The sequence below is a fragment of the Hyaena hyaena genome, unplaced genomic scaffold (genome assembly GCF_003009895.1).
Source record: "Hyaena hyaena isolate Hyena2069 unplaced genomic scaffold, ASM300989v1 scaffold_230, whole genome shotgun sequence".
Classification (NCBI taxonomy): domain Eukaryota; kingdom Metazoa; phylum Chordata; class Mammalia; order Carnivora; family Hyaenidae; genus Hyaena; species Hyaena hyaena.
This window is the reverse complement of record NW_024080863.1, coordinates 1117066-1139815: the sequence shown is the minus strand read 5'-3', so window position 1 is coordinate 1139815 and position 22750 is coordinate 1117066. Positions and strand designations below refer to the sequence as shown.

General features: G+C 46.3%; 1 protein-coding gene across 6 annotated transcripts in view; it reads right to left on the bottom strand.

The window, feature by feature from the left end:
* PEBP4 (phosphatidylethanolamine binding protein 4) overlaps window positions 1–19806 on the bottom strand; it is a 213954-nt gene extending 194148 nt beyond the window's left edge. The window contains exons 1-4 of one of the 6 annotated variants that reach the window (XM_039243735.1): window positions 19368–19597; window positions 17836–17917; window positions 7107–7243; window positions 1248–1374 (exon numbers count right to left, since the gene is read on the bottom strand). In XM_039243735.1, coding sequence (XP_039099666.1) covers window positions 1248–1374; window positions 7107–7237 — 258 coding nt within the window. In that variant the 5' untranslated portion in view covers window positions 7238–7243; window positions 17836–17917; window positions 19368–19597. Of the gene's footprint in view, window positions 1–1247; window positions 1375–7106; window positions 7244–7328; window positions 7347–17835; window positions 17918–19367; window positions 19598–19739 lie in introns of those variants that run through there. The other 5 variants (XM_039243734.1, XM_039243740.1, XM_039243738.1 and 2 more) reach the window with 5 other exon arrangements.
* Window positions 19807–22750: the final 2944 nt, after the last annotated feature.

Sequence of the window (22750 nt, the reverse complement as noted above, 5' to 3'; positions counted from 1 at the left end):
GAGAGCGGAGACTCAGAAGGCCTCCGCATTCCTTGCGTGCTTAGCCTCCCGGAAGAGAGGATATTTGTCATGGCTGCAAACACAATAGCCTGTCAAAGCTTCGTGTTCTCAGTCTCATAAAGTGTGAGACACATCACAATCTACTGGTTCCCTGATAGTGAAAACAGTTCAAGGAAGAGAGAAACATGCCCCCTCTACATCTGAATAAACTTGCGGATTCCCTCACCCCAGGACTTTTTATTTTGCTGTGTTTGTACTCACTGCCGTCCAGCCTAGACTGACAGAGAGGAAGATCTGGCGGTGGCCTCTCTGGCCACGGTGCACAGAGGGGACCAGAAGGCTGTGCATATGGTGTGCTCGTGGTCACATCCTGACCATGGTCCTTCCATCCCCACCCATTTGTGACCTGGTTCTGGGACACATCACAGTCCTTTTATGTAGGTTGATATTGGCATCTCCTAGTAAAACACAGCAGGCAAAGCAAGACCTCCTCTCCTGACACTGGGGGCTCGGTGTAACGCACAAGTCAAGGAAGAAAGAAACGGTGATTGAAACACTGGAGCAGCTCCGCCAGGACACGGTGTGGCCACAAGGAGCGGCAGCCACAGTCCCCAGGCTTACTACATCCCCAAACGAAGGGATGCTTCCAGAGCAAGATAGTACTAACCATTTCCTAGCGGAAAGAATAGTTATTTCCAATCCCTAAAACTGCTTCAATCTTCTATTTCAGACAAGTTTAAGCAAATGTTTCAGTGTGTTTCATACCGTGACAATGGCGTCAAGGAGCATTCCTTTGCTTGGTTTGCTACGTGGGAAGCACTTCCCATTGCCATTGAGCTCCTCCCCATTCAGAAGATCGTTCTAAAAGCCCAACCACCTCACACCTTGAGACGGACTCCCTACACCCCGTCTCTCCTCCTTTTCCCTGCTGCCTTCAAAGCATACATCAGTGGCTTCCATATACACTGACGAGCCAGGCTCTGTGGCTCAGGGCTATAGGAGGAGGGAAAGACCAGGGCAGAGCTGCCCTAGAGTCCCACTAAAGCTTCTGGTCTGCAGCCCTCCAACCCACCCCACCCTCCTAAGGCCATGGGGCTGCTCTGAGGCAGGCACATCCTATGGCGTCAGCCACCTGGCACGACTAGACCCAACCCAGATGGCTTTGCTTCAAGTCACACAAATGAGCAATCTCAGAGGGAAACCAGGACCCACAGCCCTCCTCCTCCAGGCCAGGTTTGCTCACTTACCTCCAAGGCCCTAGGGAACTTGACTATGGGCTCATTCCAGTGGGTGATCTTCTGCCTGTAGTTGTTGCAGTCAGGAACAAACATGCAGCCAATGTTCCCCAGTTCTGGGTAGAAAACTTGAAGGCCCCTGTGGAGAGAAGGAGATGGTCAGCCCAGGACAGACTTCTGGTGGAGTCTGGCGGGTTCAAAGCCTCAGTCTAGCACCATTGGAAATGCAAAGTCAAGTGTGATGGAATTCTAGGCCTGCTGCTAACTAGTTGTGGTCACTAACTAGTGTGACGGGTGTGCTTGACCTCTTGGTGACTCAGTGTCTTCACCTGTAAAATGGGGACACTGATAGTACCTACTTACAGCGCTAGTGTGAGGGGTGAAGTAGGTGATCGATGTTTACAACAGAGCCAACAAGTCGTCAGTGGTCAGAGAGTGTTAACTCTCATTTGTGTTTACTTCTCAAAAAAGAGCATAGCATCCTTAGACAACCCTGGTCCGTGTCATTAAAGTAGGATTGAGTTTATTAGGACAATATTTGCACACTGCTTTTCAGGAATGTTCTATTCACATAAAGAAAGGTTTATAGCAAGTCAGCACAGCCTTCTTCACGGGCACAGACATTTGGTCAACCCTACACAATCAAGATCCTCTGCATGTCTGCACACCTCACCAGTAGTTAAATAATTCACGTCTTTGGGTCAAGCATCGCCCAGTAACCTAGGTGCTCCACCTACCATTCCCTGCACTTTCAAAATGCAAATATGTCCTAGGGGAGTAAAATATCTGGTCACTAAGATAGTAGTATGAACCCATTTATCGACTTTTTCCCTGCAAAGAAGGCCTGAATAGCACAAATGCTCTGAGAATTGGGTTCATTGAAAGGGCTGATCCCATAACTTCATCAGGGTTCACCTTGAGGGCTCACCTGTATCTGAACCTCAGTGATGTAAACCAGGCTATCAAATAGATATTTAAACACACTTACACACACACACACCCTTGACCTTCCTGTCTGTCCTTCTGTCACTTTATATCACCAGACCCAGGGTCTCTATATGGTGCATTTAGTTAAGAAGATTCACCCACAGAGAAGGAGTGAGCTCCTAGCCTTGCCAGAAGTCCAGCTTGGCTGAGCAGCTCCACAGTCTGCCAGCGGTCACCCAGAGCTGGCCATGATTCCCTCGCTGGGGGTAATGCCTGAAGGAGACCCAGGGAGAATATAATGGGGGAGTAGATCTAGAGGAGTAGCCCTGAGTTCTGGCCCCGGGAGAAAGGCAAGGACTGCCTCCTAGTGGAAGCCCTACACATCCCTCCCATCCCACCCTTCCAGTGGCTCCTGAGGGGTCCTGCCTTGGGCTCAGGCGGCCAGAGGCTGCAACACTGAGTGGACACAGGACGCCTCTGTGGGCCAGCAGCCCCGATGCCAGCCGCAGGCCAGTTAGCTGAACCTCCAGTTTGCTCAGCACACTTGTGTCTTTTACCTCTTGGCAAGTTTACAGTAATTCTTTTTGGATGCCATGGTTTTAGTGGCTTTTGAACAAGCTTTAGAGGGCGGGTTTTCATCTTTCTTCCCAGCAACATTCTAACGCGCCCCCCCCCCACTGCAGCTGGCGAGACCCAGGCCAGGTGGCCTGAGAGAGGGGACCCCCCCACTGGCAGAGAGATGGAGAGTCAGCACATAGCCCGGAAGTGGGGAAGGCCAAGGGGCAGGGGGGAGGGACACGGAGGAACACAGACGCCTCCCCAGGGAACGAATGGGTCTCCTCGTTTTATCCTGGTAGAATTGCTGCAAATGTTTAAACAGTTAAGCAAAATCAGCAAGCTGATGTTTGGTGAGTAGGCCTAAATGGTAGGTGCCAGGGGACCCGGGATTAGGTCCCTGCCCCCAGCCCCTGTCACACCACAGGGTGCTGCCAGCCCAGCATCTGAAAACTACATGTTGCTCCACACAGCAGGCCATGCTGGGGGAGGGGGGGATGTAAGGGTCTCTGTTCCGTGCAGCAGTTCTACCAAAGGCTTGGATCCAGACACAAAAGGCAAATTTATTCGATTTGTGAGTGGCACAAAGTTGATTAATAACAATGATCAAATTCGTCAATGATTAAAACTAACAGATGATTGGAGTACCTGGGTGGCTCAGTTGGTTAAGCGTCCAGCTCTGGCTCAGGTCATGATCTCACGGTTCGTGAGTCGGGCTCTGTGGTGACAGCTCAGAGCCTGGAGCCTGCTTCTGTGTCTCCCTGTCTCTGCCCCTCCCCTGCTTGCAGGCTCTCTCCTCTCTCTCTCTCTCTCTCTCTCTCTCAATAATAAGTAAACATTAAAAAAACTAACAGATGATCACTTCAGCCTAAAGAAAGATCCAGACAGACCTGAGATGAAATGAATCAGAAATCGAATTTAGTAAGAATACGCCTGAGAACGTGCACCCTTCTCCTGCAGCGCCCTTCCTGCTAATGGGGTACTTCACACGGGACACGTTCCGTCTCCATCCCCAGATCTGGGACATTTCCTGGTCAACTTCACAAGACCAAGAGGCACCTGAGAGGGTTGGGGGGAGGCAGGGGGCTCTGGTCCCAGCGTGGTTACTATCTCACATTGCATGGGGGCAGCAAGGGCATTATGGGCATTATTTCATTTCGTACAGCATCTCGAAGTGGCTGTTATCATTATTCTCATCTGCCAAAGGAGTAAACTGAGAAAGTTAAGGAACTAGCACGGGGTCTCATTGTTGGTGAACTGCGGGGACAGGGACGTGGGTGTGGCAGGCAGCCAGCGTGATGTCCCCAGTGATTCCCATCTCCTGCTCCTCCCACCCTAGTGGGACCCCCCCACCTTGAGTGGGGGCTGGATTTAGCGACTTGATTCTAACAGAGCAGCAGTGGTGGGATGTCACTTCCAAGATTATGTTGTAAGAAGACTCTGGCTTCTCTCACAGGCTCTGCCCCTCAGATCCTGGCTCTGCGGGAAACATCTGCTGGTTTGTGAACAGCCCCACAGAGAGGCCACATGGCAAGGGCCCGAGGCCTGTCAACACCCACACGAGCAAGCTCGGAGCAGACCACCCCGCCCCAGCCAGTCCACTCTGCAGATGAGGCCGTGGCCCCCAGTGAGCCTGAGCTGCCCAGCCGGGCCCTGCCTGGAGCAAAGGGGAAACAAGTGTCAGTGGCCGCCACATTTGGGGTGATTTGTGCAGCCTTCAGATGTCTCTGAAGGCTGGAGCTTCCAACTCAGGCCAGAGGGCTTGGGCGGGGGATGGAGTGGGGGGTTTCCCAGCTGGTGGAGTGGAAGCAGTGGGAGGGGGTTGTTGAATAGACTCACCCATAGGGTGCGGGTGAGATGACTGTAGTTCTCTCTCTGCTGAGACTGTACCTGGGCTCCAATCTCATGTTTTGTCAGGGGTTGGTAAGATGTTACTCGGGAAGAGCCTTTCCCTTAACAGTGTTTTCCTACCGCTTGTCCCTGTTCATGACATTCCTCCTTTCTAGATGAATACCTCAGGTATCAAGGCCTGACTTCAAAATTTCCCTATCAGGAGTGCCTGGGTGGCTCAGTCGGTTGAGCGTCCAACTCTTGATTTGGGCTCAGGTCATGGTCCCAGGGTCATGGGATCCAGCCCTGCATCAGGCTCAGCACTGAGCGTGGAGTCTGCTTAAGATCCTCTCTCTCCCTCTCTCTGCTCCTCCCTGACTTGCGCACGTGCTCAGGTGTTTGCTTGCTTGCTCTCTCAAAAAAAATTTTGTTTTCTCTATTAGACTCTATGTAATTATGAGAGGAGTGGCTTTTTGCGGGGAGAGGGGCGGCGGTGAGGGGATCTCTTGGTGAGATCAGAAGCCTGAGCTGAGCAGGGTTCTTGGCGAGGGGGCCCTGGCGCTGGACATCCTTACCTCTCCTCAGGGGTCTGACATGCCCGTAACGTGCTCTCAGTTAGTGATGATCTTCTACCAACAAAGATCTTCAGCGGTAATAAAGACAAACCTCCCCTTCTGCAGTGACGGTTTATAATCAGACATTCCCTAGCATACAACCTTAGTGTGGTAAGTTGGTGTTTCTTAAGCTGGGGGTCTCCTGGTGGATTCCAGGGAGTCCTGACAGTACCTCCTGCAATGCACGGAGTTGCAGGTGCCCCTCCCCCCAAATTCATATGCTGGACCCCAGCCCCTGGTGTGATGGCATCGCGAGGTGGGGCATCCAGCCACTGTGTGAAAGGACAATGGGAAGACAGCCGTCTATGAATCAGGAAGCAGGTTCTCAGCAGACGTGAAAACTGCTGATACCTTGATCTGGGACTTCTCAACCTCCAGGAGAAGAAGGAAATTTCTGCTGTTGATAAGGCACCCTGCCCTGGCATTTCGTTATAGCAGCCCAAGTGCACTGAGACAGCTCCCCTTTACTTGAGTTTGAGAAGCTCCAGGCCCTGAATGATGGTCAGCAGCCGAAGGCGGGAGGGGAAGGAGCATTGAGTGTAGAGCCAGACAAGGCAAGGGGGTGGGGGTGCTGGATCCAGGCCCTGCCACTGGCGAGGCGTGTGAGCCCTGTGGACAGTTATTTAATCTCAGGTGATTCCTCATCTGCAATATGAGGATGGTGATACATACCTGGGGGTTTGTGAGAACAGCGAAATGAGCTGGCATTTGGGCACCAGCGAACTCCTGGCTCATAATGGGTGCCCCAGAGCCCTCAGGCATGCGGTAGCGCACAGGCCCCCAGGGCACCGGTGTGTGGCTGTCTGTAGGGCAGAGCCTCGGGCAGCTGGGGCCCAGGCTGGCCGTCCCAGTGACTACACACAATCATTTTCTAAGAGTTCCGCAGTTAACGTGGGAAGCACAGCACACTCCATAATGGGCCTTATCTCGGCCTGGCCCAGCTGACCTCCCCGGCTCCCATGGGCTTGATCTTCTGCTCCACCAGAGTAAAAGGGCTGCCCGCCCCTAGGAAGGCCCTGCTCAGCAGGTACCCAGAGGACTGGAGCCCACGCGTGAGAGGCAGCCACATTCGCTCCTCCCACTCAAAACTCCACTTAGAACTGTTTGTCCAGAGTTTTAAAAAGGTACTGATAAGAGCAAAAGGTGTGTTATCTTTTGGGGGAGGGAAGGGTTTTAAAGACCTAAGTTTTTCAGAGAACACATGTATTTATCTTCCTAAAAGTTAACATTTGTAAGAATTCAAGTGTGCGCAAGAAGGCAGAGTAGGAAATGAGGGTTTTTCCCTCCTCTCTCATTTCTGATGGCTTCAGTGGGGTGCCAGCCTCCTTGGTCACCAACTGGCAGAGGGGGTTGGCCGCAGAGTGGCCTGGGCAGCCCTCAGGATGAGCCATGAGCCCGGGACAATTAAGACGGGCAGTCAGGGAGGAGAGAGCGGAGCTCTGACGCAGGCAGGAGCGGCCTCACTCCCAGTGCCTCCTTACTGAAATGCAAACAGCCCCCTCTCACACAGGGAGGGTCCGATCCCATACCCTCTGTGCACTGCCACTATGCTTTAAAATGCCACTTAGTTGGGGGGAAGGGAGCATTCCGGGCTGCGGTTGCTGGTCTTTTGGGCACCAGCAGGGAGGGTGTGGCCAGCCCCTCAGGTCTGGAGGCCCCCCGGGGTATGAAGGGGAGCTGACTGCATCTGTATATACCCTCTGGGTCTGGGAGACCACCGTCTGGAGGGCAGGAGCCTGTCTCCAGTTCTTTCCTTAACACTGGCCTCGCTCGAGGTGCTCTCCTGGGCTCAGTGATTTCCCATCCGCCTGAGGTGCTCTCCAGGGCTCAGTGATTTCCCATCCGCCCACAAAGGCCACTTGGGAGACACTACTCCCTGGTTCTGCAAACATGCCTCCCCGAGACCCCCTGCCCGCTTGCTTCCCGGGCCCCCACCCAGCCTTACTTGCAGACGACAGCATCGGTGTCAGACAGGGCCTCGTACGTACACGTGTCGCTGTCCTCGACGTTTCTGGGGACCACTATTGTGAGAGCCAGAAACAGCGCCACCACAGCCAGCTTCATTGTCCCACCCATGGGTGCCTGGAACAGAGGGACACTTAGAGCTGCGGGGCCCTCTGCAGGGGGTGCCCTTCTCACCTTGCGGCCCCCACCCCAGGGGACCCACTTGGAGGAATAGAGGCCTCTGGTAAGCAGAAGAAGATGGGCGTGCAGCGGCCTGGGCTCCCGCAGCTAATCTGCCACCCGGACACAAATACCTTGGGAGGACCTGGGCCTGCTCCAAGCCGGACTCAGTTTGTAGTCCTGGCTGAGGCCCCTCCTCCGTCAGAGCAGCGCTTTGCCGCCCTCTAGTCCCGGCTGCCAAGGCAGGGAGCAAGCTGAGAAGCAGGAGGGCTTATATAAGTCTCTCGCCCCACCCAGCTCCTCGTCCTGTCCCCCACCACTTGCTCCACGTGTGACCAGTGGGCTGTGGGCCAGCCTGCTTCTTTGGCTTTAAGGCAAACTCTGGGAAGCCGATGACCCCAGGCTGGGGGGGGGGGGAGGGTTCCGGGGTGCTTGCGAGAGCAAGCCCTTGGTTGTTTTTCCAGGAGCAGGGTTGGGCTGGGCTGCTTCTCCTGTCCACAGTTCCCATGCCACCTGCCTTGACAGCCTTGGGGCTGACAGGTGGCTGGGGGCTGGATGCAGTGACCCTGTGCATGAAGGGTCACCACACTTAGGGCCTCCCTGGCCCCGGGGCCAGCTCCAAAGGGCCAGCTGAGGACAGAAGGGCTCCTCTGACTGCACCTTGCAGTGGTGCTGAACTCAGCACTCTCCCAAAATAATAGTCTCCGGAGAAGAAGCAAGCAGGGCTGCCGGGGAAGGAAGCCGTGTGCATGGTGCCAGTGCAGGGCCGGCTGGGAGGAAGGGGGAGCCGCTTGTAGGAAGTTGTGTGTGGGACTCTGATTGGAACCAGAGAGGGCAGGGGAAGATCACAGGCAGTTCTCCCACAGCCTTTCCAGTTGCTCTACACTCCATCTTCCCTGAGATGGGGTGTGGGGGTGTGCTGAGGGATGTTCTAGCAGCCGGGAGCTGAGGACTCCCGGCTTCTGCTCTGAGCCCCGCCCAGCTGCTGGGGTGGGGGTGGGGCGCTATGCTCTAAGATGCACCATTTCTTCCTTTCAAAAACAAGTATGATGACCCGCTGCTCCTGTGCCTTGCTAAGGAAGATGGGATCATAGCTATAAAGCTTATGCCACTCGAGCTTTAGAGAAACTATTTCAGCATAGCTGGCCTTCCACTGGAATTCCTGGGTCCAGGATCCCAACTTCTAGCAAAAAGCCCTTCTTTGGGGCTATACATTAAACACATTTCTCAATAATTAAAGTCCCTGATGTATGACTACAGTTCCCCCACAGAGGACTCACTCCCAAGATCTTCCTTACTGAAGGTGTCTCCTGGTAGCCTCCTCACAAGATGGCTGTGAGAATGGAATCAAAAAAATTATGTAAGGCCCTCAGTGAGGGAACGACCCTCACCAACGGAATGCTCAGTGATGGATGCATTCCCAATCCATTTCTCTATCAGGTACCGGGTGCCTCCCATGTGTCAGGCCCTGTGTCCGCTCCATGATGTAGGGACAGCATGGTCCCTGTTCTCATGGAGCTCACAGGAGAGCCAGAGCCACAAAGACAATGCTTCCAGAATGGTCTTCGAAGGCCAAGAGAGTCTGATCTTCAAAGTGGCAGCCACCAGGGAAACCGAAACTTTTCTGAATGCCAGTACCAAAAAAGATGGCTGTCTGGCGGAGGAAGGGTCCCCGGGGTAGGGTTACTCCTGCAGAGCCTACTCGGGTCAGCAATGCTTCCTTACTCAGTGTGTGCCAAGCTTTTATCATTGAGTTCTCATGATACAATCCTTTGAAGTAGGTGCTAGTCTTATCCCATTTTACAAAGGAGGAGACTGAGGTACAGAGAGGTCAGCTAACCTGGACTGTGGTCACATGGGTTGTAAGTGGCAGACCTGGGATTTGAACCCATGCCATCTGCCCCCAGACTACTTGCTTCTTAACCATTAACCACTCTCCTCCACTGCCCCTTCTTGGAGCTTTGCTGTCGTCCCTCTTTCCCCTCAGTTGTCCCCCCTCTTTCCCTGTGTTCCTGGAACGAAGCCCAGAATCTCCCCTTCCTGCATGATCTGGCTGTTCCGGCTTCTCTAGCTGTGACTCGATTCTGCGCTGCTTGAGGTTTAACTCCAGCTCATCCCTCCAGCTCTTTCATGTCCCAGAGTCTTCCTCTGCACCACCCTCACTTCCCACCCCCTTTTGGTGGATAGTCGAAATGCCATTTCTTCAGAGAAATGTCCTGACCCCTAGCTTCCATTAGATTCCTGTTATATAGAATCATAGCTCCTCATTCCTTTCCTTGTTCTTATATGCTTGCAATGAATTCTTTTGTGGTTACTTGCTTAGAGATTTGCTTATGGCTCCCCTGCCTGTCAATCTACAAGCTTCTTGGAGGCTGTACTGAGTCTGCATCCCGCATTACCAGCACCGTGCCTGGATTGTGTAGAGGTTTAATAAATTACCATTTGAATGCCTGACAAACCTGCCACCTCTGTTCCTGATAGTCTTATTTTCACTTAATAGCTTCTAACTCAATAAACATCAGCAGGAAATAACCACTCAAGTTGGCCCCTGGCCCTGGATCCCTTTTGCTTATTTATCTAACCTTCTCTGGCTTGTTTTCTCAAAGAGATCTGACAGAGTGCAGTGGTTCTCGGCATTTTCAAATCTGATCTAACTCTTGGGGAGTAACAGGACTTCACTTCAAACATGGAGTCCAAACTCTAGGAACCACGTTCAAGCCCAGGAAGGCACTGTGTCTCTTTCCATTGCCAGCCTATTTTGGTCAACTGCATTATTTCTGGAAACTCCCATATCCAGATCCCGAGGTGGCCACCCTGGAAGCCCCCCTTTCTTCCCTTAGTCACCAGGGCTGAGACTACATCCCAACACTATCAGGTAGGCAGAGGCGGTTGGCTTCCTGAGATGCCTTGGCCCTTCCAATCCAGAGATCTGCTGGGCCAGTGCTCCTGGGACTGTTGACCCGCCTCCTATCCCTTCAGGCCTCCCGTGCCTAACATCACCCACCCCCATCACTGCCCAGATGTCACCTTCCCTCTCTATCCAGACAGACACTCATGCTTTCCCTCCCTCCTACACCTTTCCACGTATGCCCTCTGGAATCTCTGAACTCCAGTAACTGAATTCCCTCTCACTCTTTTCCTTTAATTTTCATTAAGAAATTGAGATCCTGACCCCATAAAATTCATGTCAAAATTTTAATATGTACAACTCAATGGTTTTAGTATAGAAATCACGAAAGATTGTACAATCATCACAAAGTAATGCAACCATCATCACTACCTAATTCCAGAACATCTTCATCACCCCCAAAAGAAGCCCCAAAGCATAACCTATTAGCAATTAGTCCCCATTCCTTTCTCTCCCAGTCCCTGGAGTCACTAATCTACTCTCCCTACCTTTGAGGATTTGCCTATGCTGGATGTTTCACATAAATGGAATCGTACTACAGTTGACCTTTGAACAACATGGAAGTTAGGGAAGCCAATCCCTTGTGCAGTTGAAAATCTGTGTATAACTTTTGACTCCCCCCCCCCCCCACCAATTTAACTACCAAGAGTCTACTGTTGACTGGAAGCCTTGCTGATAACATAAACAATTGATTAACACATATCTTGTGTTATTTGTATTATCTCTCCTGTATTCTTACAGTAAAGTGAGCTAGGGAAAAGAAAACATTATTAAGGAAATCATAAGAAAGAGAAAATACTACTAGGCCTGTACTGTAAACAAATCACATATAGGTAGACCCATGCAGTTCAAACCCACGCTGTTCAAGGACTGCCTGTGTACATGTTCTCTTGTGACCAGCTTCTTTCACCTAGCATGTTTTCAAGGTTCATCCATGTTGTCAGGACTTCGTTACTATTTATAGCTGAATAATATTCCATTGTATGGATATGTCATATTTTATTTGCCCACTCATCAGTTGATGGACATTGGGTTATTTGGGGCTATTATGAACGATGCTATTATAAACATTTATATACATTGTTGTGTGTGTGGAAATATGCTTTCTTGAGTTATGCCCAGGAGTAGAATTGTTGGCTCATATGTCAATTCCAGGTATAATGTTTTGAGCAACTCCAAAGTGGCCATTACATTTTACCTTTCTACTAGCAAGGAAGGTTCCAATTTCTTCACATCCTCACTAGCACTCATTATTGTTTCTTTTTTATTATAATGATCTGAGTGGGCATGAAATGGTATTACATGTGGTTTTAATTTGTATTTCCCTGATGATTAATGATGTAGAACATCTTTTCATGAGTTTTTGCCTATTTATGTATCTTCCTTAGAGAAATATTCATTCAAATCCTTTGCCACTTTTCAAATGGGTTCTCTTTTTAATGTTGAGTTATACAAGTTCTTTATATATTTAGGATATTAGACACCGTGATTTATAAAAAATATATATTTAGTCTTCATCTCACTCTTTTGCACAGAGCTCCTCAAACCCTTGGAATTTCCTAAGTGATAAGAATGATAAAGATGTCTTGACATTCATAACAACCCTCTTCAACCATACCTAATTATAGGGTAATGAGGTGATGTTTGGAAAGCACCTAAAAAGATGGGGTCTGGTTGCTAATGAAATCAGCCATATGATTGGAGGTTTGGGACTTTTAATTTCCCCTCTCCACCTGCAGGGAGGGGAGGGGAGCTGAGCTGGAAGTGGAATCAATTATCAATGTATAGTGATATAGTCAATCATACCTATGTAATGAGACCTCCATTAAAAACTCAAAAGGATGGAGGTGAGGAGAGCTTCCACGTTAGTAAACACTTGGAGATTTGGGGAAAGGATAAAACTCAAGAGAGCATAGCTCTGTGTCCTTTCTTACATACCTTCACCTATGCATCTTTTCCATCTGGCTGTTTCTGAGCTACATCCGTTTGTAATAAACTAGTAATCTAGTAAGTTAAATGTTTCTCTGAGTTCTCTGAGCCACTCTAACAAATTAATTGAGTCCAAGGAGGTGGTTGTTGGAAGCTCTAATCTACAGCTTGTAAGCCAGATGCTCAGGTAACAGTCTGGACTTACAATTAGCACCTGAAGATAAGGGAACAGTCTTGTAGCACTAAGCCCTTATCCTGTGGGATCTAATGGTATCTCCAGGTAAATAGTGTCAGAGTTGAGTTGAACTGTAGGACACCCAGCTAGTGTTAGAGAATTGCCTGATGTAGAGGAAAAAACTCACACATTGGAATTGGTGCCAAAAACCATAGGCCTTCATCAGATTTTTGATTTATAAATATTCACTCTCATTCTATGCGTTGTCTTTTTATTTTCTTGATGGTGTACTTTGATGCACAAAAGTTTTTTTAATTTCAGTGAAGTACAATTTATCTATCTCTTCTTTTGTTGTTGTATATGCTTTTGGTGTCATAGCCAAGAAATTATCACAAATCCAGTGTCATGAAGGGTTTCCCCTATGTTTTATTCTAAGAGTTTTCTGATCTTAGCTCTTACATTTACATCATCAATCTGTTGTGAGTTAATTTTTATGTTGTGTTAGGCAAATATCCAACTTCATTCTTTTGCATGCAGCTATCCAGTTGTTCCAACATCATTTGTTGAAAAGACTTTGCTTTCCCCATTGATATCCTTTCACCTCCACCTCTTGCCATAACCAGAATCTCCCTGGCCCTTGAAAAGTGGCTTCTTTTGAAGTTCTCCGAAGTGTGGAACGCTCAGTTTCCCACCCCCAACATGACTGGGGGTTAGGAGGTAAGATTGACTAGCACTCCATTCTCCATTGCTGTTTCTATACCATGACTCCTTTGTCCTCTTGTCGAAATCTACACTTCTTGAGGCTTACTCCATCTGAATCAATCCTAATTGGTGTTATCTGCCTTCCTATCACTCCTTGCTCACTGAAGACATTGTTAATTGGCATGGAAACTTTCCCCCTGTTCCAAGTCCTGATATCAACCCTGGGTGACATCTACATCCATGGGGACACCTCTTCCAACACCTTCTCTGCCCTCCTCTCCAGGCTCTTTTCTGATGGCAACTTCTTGGACACTGTCATCACTGAAAACAATTCCATGCTTAAATTCTTGAATTCAAGCAGTTATTCTGATAACAACCTCTTCTTTTTCTCTCACTTTGTTATTCTCACAACACCCAGTCTTTCATCTTATTCTGAACTCCAATCCTTGACCACTGTCCTTTTTCTTTACTTATTCTAACTTCCTTCTCGCTGGTGCTTAGTTTCCCACGAATATTTGCTTCTATTATTCATCTTTTGTTTCATCCTCCTTATCTTCACGTTGTAGTTGCTGGATATAACTCCAACACAGTCTGCCTGCCTCACTGTGTACCCTTGCTGTTCCCCACTCCCACTTACCTTCTCAGTTCCATGTGCCCTCTACAGACCCTGGGGCAGGGTAATTGGGAAAATATTGTGTTAAGTGAAAGAAGCTTGTCACAAAAGAACACATATTGTATGACTCCTTTAATATGAAATGTCCAAAACAGTAATATATAGGGGCAGAAAATTGTTTAGTGGTTGCTTAGGGCTGGGGGTGGTAGGTGAGTGAATAAGGGAGATGGGGGTGATAGCTAAGGGGTATAGGGTTTTTTTTGGAGGTGATGAAAATGTTCTAACATTGTGGTGATGACTGCACAATTTGGTGAACTGTGTTGTACATGAAATATACCTCAATCAAAGTTGTTTAAAGAAAAAACAGTCCAGGTAACATCAGCAAAATGATGGACTGGGAAGCTCCAAGCTCTCATTCATCCATGGAAACTTGAAAACACACAAATGCACACACAACCCAAAACCAAACCAACCAGCCAACCAACAAAACAAATAAAACTCCCAAGGCTGGCTGAGCTACAAGCACTGGAAAACAGTCAAAGATCAAGAGCAACCAAGTGAATTCTCAATCAAGAAAAAGTTGCCATCAATATGGTAAGAAATTCATGCCATTTTCACTGTCTTTGTTCCTACATTGTCTCCAGCATAATTCAGTCTTGATTTGGAGGATGCTGAAGCCCTCTCAAATCAGAAGGAACAAAGCAAGCCTTACTGCAGTGTTCTAATCTGTCTAGGGACTGCCTGAAGTTCTGGTCTCTGTTTTGCCTAACTCAGATCCCAGGAAGGATAAGGAATGGGTATTGCTTATGAAAGCTGCCAGAAGACTACAGATCTGCAGATACTTGGAGCGAGAGATTATTAATGGAGACATCTAAAGGACAATGTAGGCCCCCAAAAGAAGCTAGGGTGAGATTCTTGGGGAAATTACAACATGTAAAAGAAGCTGTGTATATGGGGGAAATGAGAAAGCCACATTCATGTCCAGGCAAGATACATACTCAGGAAAAAAAAAAAAAAAACAAAGGAGATCTTCAGTTCTCATCTTGGGCTTATCCCTGGATCCAGAGCATGCCCAGCTAATCAGTGAAGGTCTTCTCTGGCGCATAACCAGTCTGCAAAGACTGGGGAAAGAGGTTGCTTCTTTCGAATACCCAATTTTCAACAATAACAAAAAAAAAATCATAAAGAACAAGAAAACATAGCCCATTCAAAGGAATAAAATAAGGCGACATAAACTGTCCCTGAGGAAGCTCACGTATCAGACTTATTAAAGACTTTAAAACAACTGTCTTAGGGATGCGTGGGTGGCTCAGTTGGTTAAGCGTCTGACTTCGGCTTAGGTCATGATCTCGCAGTTCGTGGGTTTGAGCCCTGTGTCAGGCTCTGTGCTGGCCACCAGCTCAGAGCCTAGAGCCTGTTTCAGATTCTGTGTCTCCCTCTCTCTCTGACCCTCCCCTGCTCACGCTGTCTCTCTCTCTCTCTCTCTTTCTCAGAAATAAATAAAAAACATTAAAAAAAATAAAAATAAAAAAGGAGTTATTAAAAAAATAAAATAAAACAACTGTCTTAGATACACTCAAAGAGCTAAAGGAAAACATAAATAAATTACTAAAGGAAATTGGGAATACAGTGAAACAGTATATGAACAAAATCAGAATATCAACAAAGTATAGAAATTATAAAAAGGAACAAAACAAATTATAGAGCTGGAAAATGAAATAATTGAATGATAAATTTACTGGAGGGGTTTAATAGCTTATTTGAGCAGGGGGAAAAAAGAATCCATAAATTTAAAGATAAGAATGCTGAAATTATTGAGTCTAGGATCAGGAGCAGAAAGAAAAAACAATGAAAAAAATGAACAGAGCTTAAGAGACCTATGGGATACCATCAAGTAGACCAGAGTATGCATTATGAGAGTTCTAGAAAGAGAAAAGAGAGAAGGAGGCGGAAAGATTATTTGAAGAAATAATGGCCAAAAGCTTCCCAAATTTAGTTAAATACATGAATCTGCAAATGCAAAGAGTTCAAGAAACACCAAGTGAAATAAATGACACTCATACCAAGACACCTAATCAAATTGTTAAAAGGCAAAAAATAAATCTTGAAAGCAGCAAGAGAAAGGGAACATGTCATGTACAAGGTATCCTCTGTAAGATAACAACTGATTTCTCAGTAGAAACCTTGGAGGACTGAAGACATTAGGATGATACACAGTTGACATTCAAACAACAGAGGGGTTAGGTGCACTGACCCCCATGCAGTCAAATATCTGTATATAACTTTTGGTCCTGCCCACCCCCAAAAAACCCTTAAGTACTAGTAGCCTACTGTTAACTAGAGCCCTTATCTATAACATAAACAGTTGGTTAACACATAGTTTCGATGTTATATGTATTATATACTGTAATCTTACAATAAAGTAAGTTAGAGAAAAGAAAATGTTATTAGGAAAACCACAAGGAAAAGAAAAAATCCACAAATAGGCTGATCCATATAGGCCAAACCCATGTTATTCAAGGGTCAACTGTATTTAAAATATTTAAATAAGAAATCTGTCAATCAAGAATTCTATATCCAGCAAAAATGTCCTTTAAAAAATGAAGGAGATAGTAAGACATTCCCAGTTAAACAAAAGCAGGGAATTCATTGCCACTAGAAATTCCCTGCCCCCTTCCCCCCCCAAAAAAATGCTAGTAAGAGTCCTTTGGGTTGAAATGAAAAGACCTTAGAGAGTAACTTGATGTTAGGTTAAGATATAAAGATCGCAGGTAGAGGTAAATATATGGGCAAACAGAAAAGCCAGTACATTTCGCTTTGTAACCCCACTTTTAAAAAATATTAAATTTAAAAGACAAATGCACAAAAGTAATTATAAATCTTTGTTAGTGTACAGATTTATAAAAATGTAATCTGTGCCATCAATAACATAAAGTAGGGGAGTATACCTGTCTTTAGTGATTGAAGTTAAGTTGGTATCAATTCAAATTAGACTGTTATAATTTTAAGTTGTTATATATGATGCTCATGATATCCACAAAATATACTTATAGAATATACCAAAAAGGCATAAAAAGGGAATAAAAACATGTCTCTACAAACTAAAAAAATTAAAGTAGAGGGAATACTTCTTAAGTCATTTTGTGAGGCTAATATTACTCTAATACCAAAACCAGACAAAGATATTACAAGAAAGGAAAGCTAAAGACCAATATCCTTTACCAATATTAAGGTAAAAACTCTAGCAAATTGCATTCAGAATCACATTAGCAGGATTATACAACATGACCAAGTAAGATTTGTTCCTGGAACGTAAGAATGGTTCAACACATGAACATCAACCAATATAATACACCACACTGACAGACTGAAGGAAAAAATCCACATGATTATCTCACTTGATGCAGAAAAAGCATTTAACAAAATTCAACAACTCTCTTGATAAACACTCAACAAACATAAAAAACTTGATAGAAACTCAACAGCCTCAATATGATAAAGGCCATATGTGGAATACCCATAGCTAACATCATACTCAATGGTGAAAGACTCAAAAATTGTCCCAAAGATCTGGAACAAGATGAATGTATTAGTTTGTCAGTGCTGCCATAACCAAATATCACAGACTGGTAGCTTAAGCAATGGAAACTTATTTTCTGACAATAAGGAGTTATTGCTTAATGGTTACAGATTTTATGTTGGGGTAATGAATGTTTTGGAAATACATAGGGTGATAAAGGCTCAACATTGTGAATGTAATTAAATGCCATTGAAGTCTACTCTTACAGAGTTAAAATGGTAAATTTTATATATATTTTAGTGTGCCCCCTAACCCCCCACACACCTCAAGGAACCAGTGACTTATAAAGCCCACTTTGGAAATGCTGACCTAATCCATTCTCCTCACCATATAGACCACTTGATCAGCCTGTGTAGACTACTTTCCATATTCCCAATTTGCTGTGCTCTCTCTGACCCTAAGGCCTTTGTACAAACTGTTCTTTCTGCAAGAAGAGCCATTCTCTCCCACCCCATGATGAGATGGCTAACTTGTGCTTATCTTTCAAGTGTTATTTAAACATCAGTGAACCTTCCTTCAGTGAACCTTCTTAGATATTCTCTCCTATCCACATACAGTCTTTGTAACACTTCCACCTTGATAGTATATATCAGGCCCTTTTTATTTGTTATTTACTTGTACTTATCTACCAGTAGACTGTTACCTTTATGGAGGAAGAGCCACAGGTGTCCTGTGAAGTGCTGCGGTCTGGCACCTTGCACAGTGCCTGAGAAACAGCAGGTGCTCTAGTACCATTTAAAGAAAGAAGGAAATAAGGGAGGGTGAGGTGGACGTAGGCCTCCTAAAGACCACACCTCCACCTCCACTAATTTAATCTGTGTCTCTCTTCAGTTTCAGGAGAACCGTTTGTTCCTCCCTTAAAGTATTCAGTGATATCTTCCTTCTGTTTTAGTTTTCTGCGCAGATATTTTCATCCTGTGAGCACTCCAATTGTTTCTGAACCCTCCCCCCACAGTACTTTTAATAGACACTTAATAAATAATCAAGCGGGCACATTAAAAAATAATATGTTGCAAACAGAATATTCTGGCCTTTTGTTGTCTTTCATATGTAAAGAGTAAGAAAGGACCACAAAGTCTCCCAAAGTCTGTTAGTTTTCAACTAGAAGATGTTGCTTTTTATGCACCTTTGGTTTCAGATGACCAATGTGGAAATTGTCTTGGAATGTAAAAGTATCAGAACGTGACTTCTTTTGTTGTTATTTTAAGAAATACTTGCTCTCCTTCTAGTCACATTTTGAACTGTAGATCTTTAACTTATAAACAGAAAATGCAGGAACTGGTGGTATTGATGGGGGTGGGGCCTGGGGGCAGTGGCAGAGAGAGCTCCGGAGCTGAATTTTCTATCAGTTACATTTCCTAAGAGTGAGGAGACTAAGAGAGTGTCGAGAGAGGCCCAGCCCTGGCCCTTGACCTCCAACCAGAAGCTGGGGGCTTTGGCCACTTCAGGGTTATGAAGTTTCCTCTTTGGGAACCCCAAGCTTGTTGGTCTCAGCAGCCAACTGTTGACCTAATAAGCCCACTGCCTCCGCCATATGATGTGTGCATTAATGATACATAACATCCACAGAATGGAAGGGCCCAGATATGCTATGAAATGGTAGAATTTTCCAGGCTCATTTGCTGCCATATCATCCTCAGACGGATGAATATTCTGTCTATCCTCATGGAGGTGAGCATTGAGTATAGAGCCCATTGGAGCTTCGTATTTACTCCCCTCTCCTCCTTTTGTGCACAGATAGGATTTCTGGTTCTGCCCACATGTCTTCACATGAGAAGACAGAGGAATTATTTGGATATGAAATCAGGACCTCACAAAGGAAAGAAACTTCCTAAATCTGTTAGAAGTAAGGCCTATCTGAACTGAAATCAGTAACACTAATCCCAGTCCAGGACTCTAGTAGCAAGAAATATGCCAAGGAGTCCTTTCTGGGAAAGTTAGAGAACTGTTTGATGCTTAAACATAAGCATAGAGAAATGCCATGAGTAATGGCTACAAATCATACAAGGGTAAAGAAATCAGAAATATGCCCTAAACACTAATTCTCTTAAATTCTCTAGGCCACTGTTCTCATCCCTGAGAACTTCTCATTCTCTCTGTCTCTGGCTGGCTGGCTGGTCCTTATGGAAAGTCTCTGCCTCCCACCGACCAGAGTGAAGAGCCCCAATCACTTACCCAGAGCAGTGTGGGAACTTTTGTGTGGTGGTTGCAGGGAGGTGAGAACTCTTGGCAGGTTTCTGGGCTGGACAAGGTGGGGAGCAAATTCCCTCCAGGATGCCCCACAGATTGGGCCCTTAAGACGATCAGGGTCGGCCAGTGTTGAGAGTATGGGAGTTTTGGGAGAGGTTCCTGGAGTGCCAGGAGAGGAGGTAGCAGTTGGCCGTTGGGGAGGCAGTTGGGGAAAGTTCCAGGAAGTTCCAGTGAGCAGCTAACATAAGGAGTGCGTAAGAATAGGAAAAGAAGAATGGGTGGGTTTTCCCACATTCCCTCTTCCAAGGATTCTAAAGTAAAGAGCAGAAATCATGGAGATGGAGACGATTCTCTTACCATTTCTCCTACCTTTCAGGATACACTGTGAGACAGGCAGAGAGGCAGCAGGGATACACAAAGAGAACGCTGTAGAAGAATAAAGAGATAAACCATTGAGACCAGAGTCCCAGATAGACACAAACAAGTATAGAGCAAAAGGCACAGACAGAGGTGGGATTGGCAATCTTACTTGGGGTGAAGCAAGAACCTCTTCTCCAACGAGTGTGACCTGGAGCCTCAGAAGAATGCAGAACAACACTTGTTCAAGCCCAGGAGCTCCCAAGGCTGTGTAGACTGTTTTCAGCAGGTAATGTTCTACTAGAATGGGCAGTTGAAGCTCCTGTAACAGGTGATCAAGACCAGGGCAAGTCCCTGGCTTTCAGGACTTAGGTTTCCTGCTGTTTTAAATGACCACATCTGGAACCACAACCTTGATATCCTTCTGGAAATTCCTCCCAGGAAATTCAAGAAGTTAGTGGAAATCCAGACATCCCAGATGAATTATGTCAGAATCTATGAGGGTAAGGCCTAGATCAGTATTTTCAAAGTGCTTCTCATGGGATTCTAATGAGCAGCCAGGTCTTAGAATTGCTGTATTAAACATACATCGGTGGTAGGCATTTGCCAGATGCGGAAAGCATGAACATGAATGAGACTCAGACCCTGCTTCTGATGAGCTCAAGGCTGAGCAATGAACATAAGCATTAAATAAAGTGCAATGACAAAATCGCCAGTAGTGTGCTGAGTTTGGCCATGGAAGCATCTCTAGGGCAAAGAGGAAGGGATATTAGATATGTGTTTTATTTTATGTATCTTATAATGATTTGACATCTTAAGGGCCTTGCTGGTTGGGGAGAGACGGCCCTTCCAGGGTTAACTGATACTTAGAAATCTTGAACAACTCACCTTGGAACACAGCTTTCATATGCAAACCAACAATCCTGAGTCCATACCCTCCAACAACCTCCTTTATCCAGCCCTCACCCACTGAGCCAATAAACAAACCCCTGTTTTACACCACCTGAGGGCCAGGCATCAGGCAACTGGACACTACCTACCTAGCTCAGAGCATGCTGGCATTATTCAGACTACCAATCCTAAGCTGTTTACCCTGTCTCACCCCTTTCTTCCCCTGGAAAACATAGTAAAGGCTCTGGGGCAGGTGTTTCCCTTATCTCTGTCTTCTGATTGGCGCCAGTCCTTTCCCAGGTGGTATGGTATGCCCTTTTCTCTTGGAAACAGTAAGTAATAAATTCTTTCAATGGCTTTGGCCTTTCTGTGTCTCACTTGGTCACCTATATAAAGTAAAATCCCCTAGGGGCACCTGGCTGGCTCAGTCAGTCATGTGATTCTTAATCTTGGGGTCGTGAGTTCAAGCACCATGTTGGGCATGAAGCCTACTTAAATAAATAAGTAAATAAAAGTAAAATCCCACAGTGCAATCAAGACAGAAGCAATGACTATCTTATAAGAGGGAGAATCAGGGAAGGCTTTGAGAGAGAAGCAGGAGAAGAGTATCCCATAAGCAAAAGCATTGAGGCATAGAAGGGTCCCAGCAGTTGGTGGACTAGAGCAGGATGGAATTGCTGGAGCATTTAGCATAGGTGACCAATGGGGTGAGGAAGGGGATGGGATGCAGGTGGGGAAACCACGGCATGCTGGGGAGTTTATTCTTGCTCAAATAAAAGGTAATTTATGCACTTATTTGCTCTCCAACAGGCCCTACCAACTAATCTATTTCTCAGTTTGGGTTTCTGTGATATTAACAAGGTCATGGTAGGGACCCTCCACACTGGCACCAACATTTCTGGCCCAAAGGAGCCTATGGAAAAGAGAATAGACTGCAGAACCAGGCAGAGAAGATTCCTCTTCCTGAAGCAGAGCATGGGCCTTGGGTCTGAACTATGGACCTATCCCCGTGGTCAACCTTCTTACTCACTTGGCCCATTTCATCATCTTTAGAATGGGCACACTAATACATGTGTCATGGCTGACGTGCAGATGAGGAGGGAAAGGGGAACACAGTTTTTGATCTTTCATATATTTGTTTCTATCTTTACCCCCTTCAACCAGGACTCATACTAGATCTGATGAGAACAAAAAGAAGCATGTTCCATCAGAACTGCAAGATAGCAGCTCATGAGAGGCCAACCAGTAACAGTTCAGTAAGAGTGTCTCTTCCAGTCAATACTCATAAGGTGGTCCTTGTAGGTCTACAGAGGGGCCCTGAGATCTGTTGGCTTATCCAGTGTCAGCCTCCATCATCTTGCTGTACTAAACTGAGGCTTTGGAACTTTCTTGGTTCCACGTCCCAGGAGAGCCTTAAGAGGAAGCTGCAGGGCAAATAGATGTTGTAAAATGCCACATGAGTTCAGATGCCTCTATTGTCTCCTGAACTTCTCTGCAGAAAGGAGAGATTGAAAATAGATGGTCTTTTCCACCTCTTCTCTCTGCCTCTAGGTACCTTGCACCCTTGAACACCTTGGACCATCACGCCTATCCCAATGACCTTGACTGAGCACCGACTGGTACCAAGCAGTGTGTGAGAATGTAACCAGTGCTATCTCGTTTAATCTTCCCCGTAGCCCTATGATGTGGGCACTATTGTCCCCACTTTACAGCTGAATTTTGGTGTCGTATAGTTAGTAAACGGAAGACCCAGATCCCAACCCAAACCTGTCTGAATCCAATCCTTTGTTCTTATTATCCTCACTAGGATGTCCTGGACCAATTTCAGTCCAAAGGCCTGTTGATGCAAACGTTCCTTTGTTGCAACAAGCTCCATCTCTGATTCTGAACTCGCCTAAAGTGCAGGGGTCACACAGGACATTTTGTATCCCCCTCTTAGACACCTTTCTCCATGTGTCATCCATTCTCTAAAGTCATTCAGTTGATAGACATTCACTGGGGTCCTTTCCAGGCCAAGTACTACATACCTCTGAGGATGCATCATCCTTGCCACTACATCCGTGTGCAACTAAGGGAGAAAAAGTGGTCTAAGCTGGGTTTGGAGACAGACTTTAGTTGGT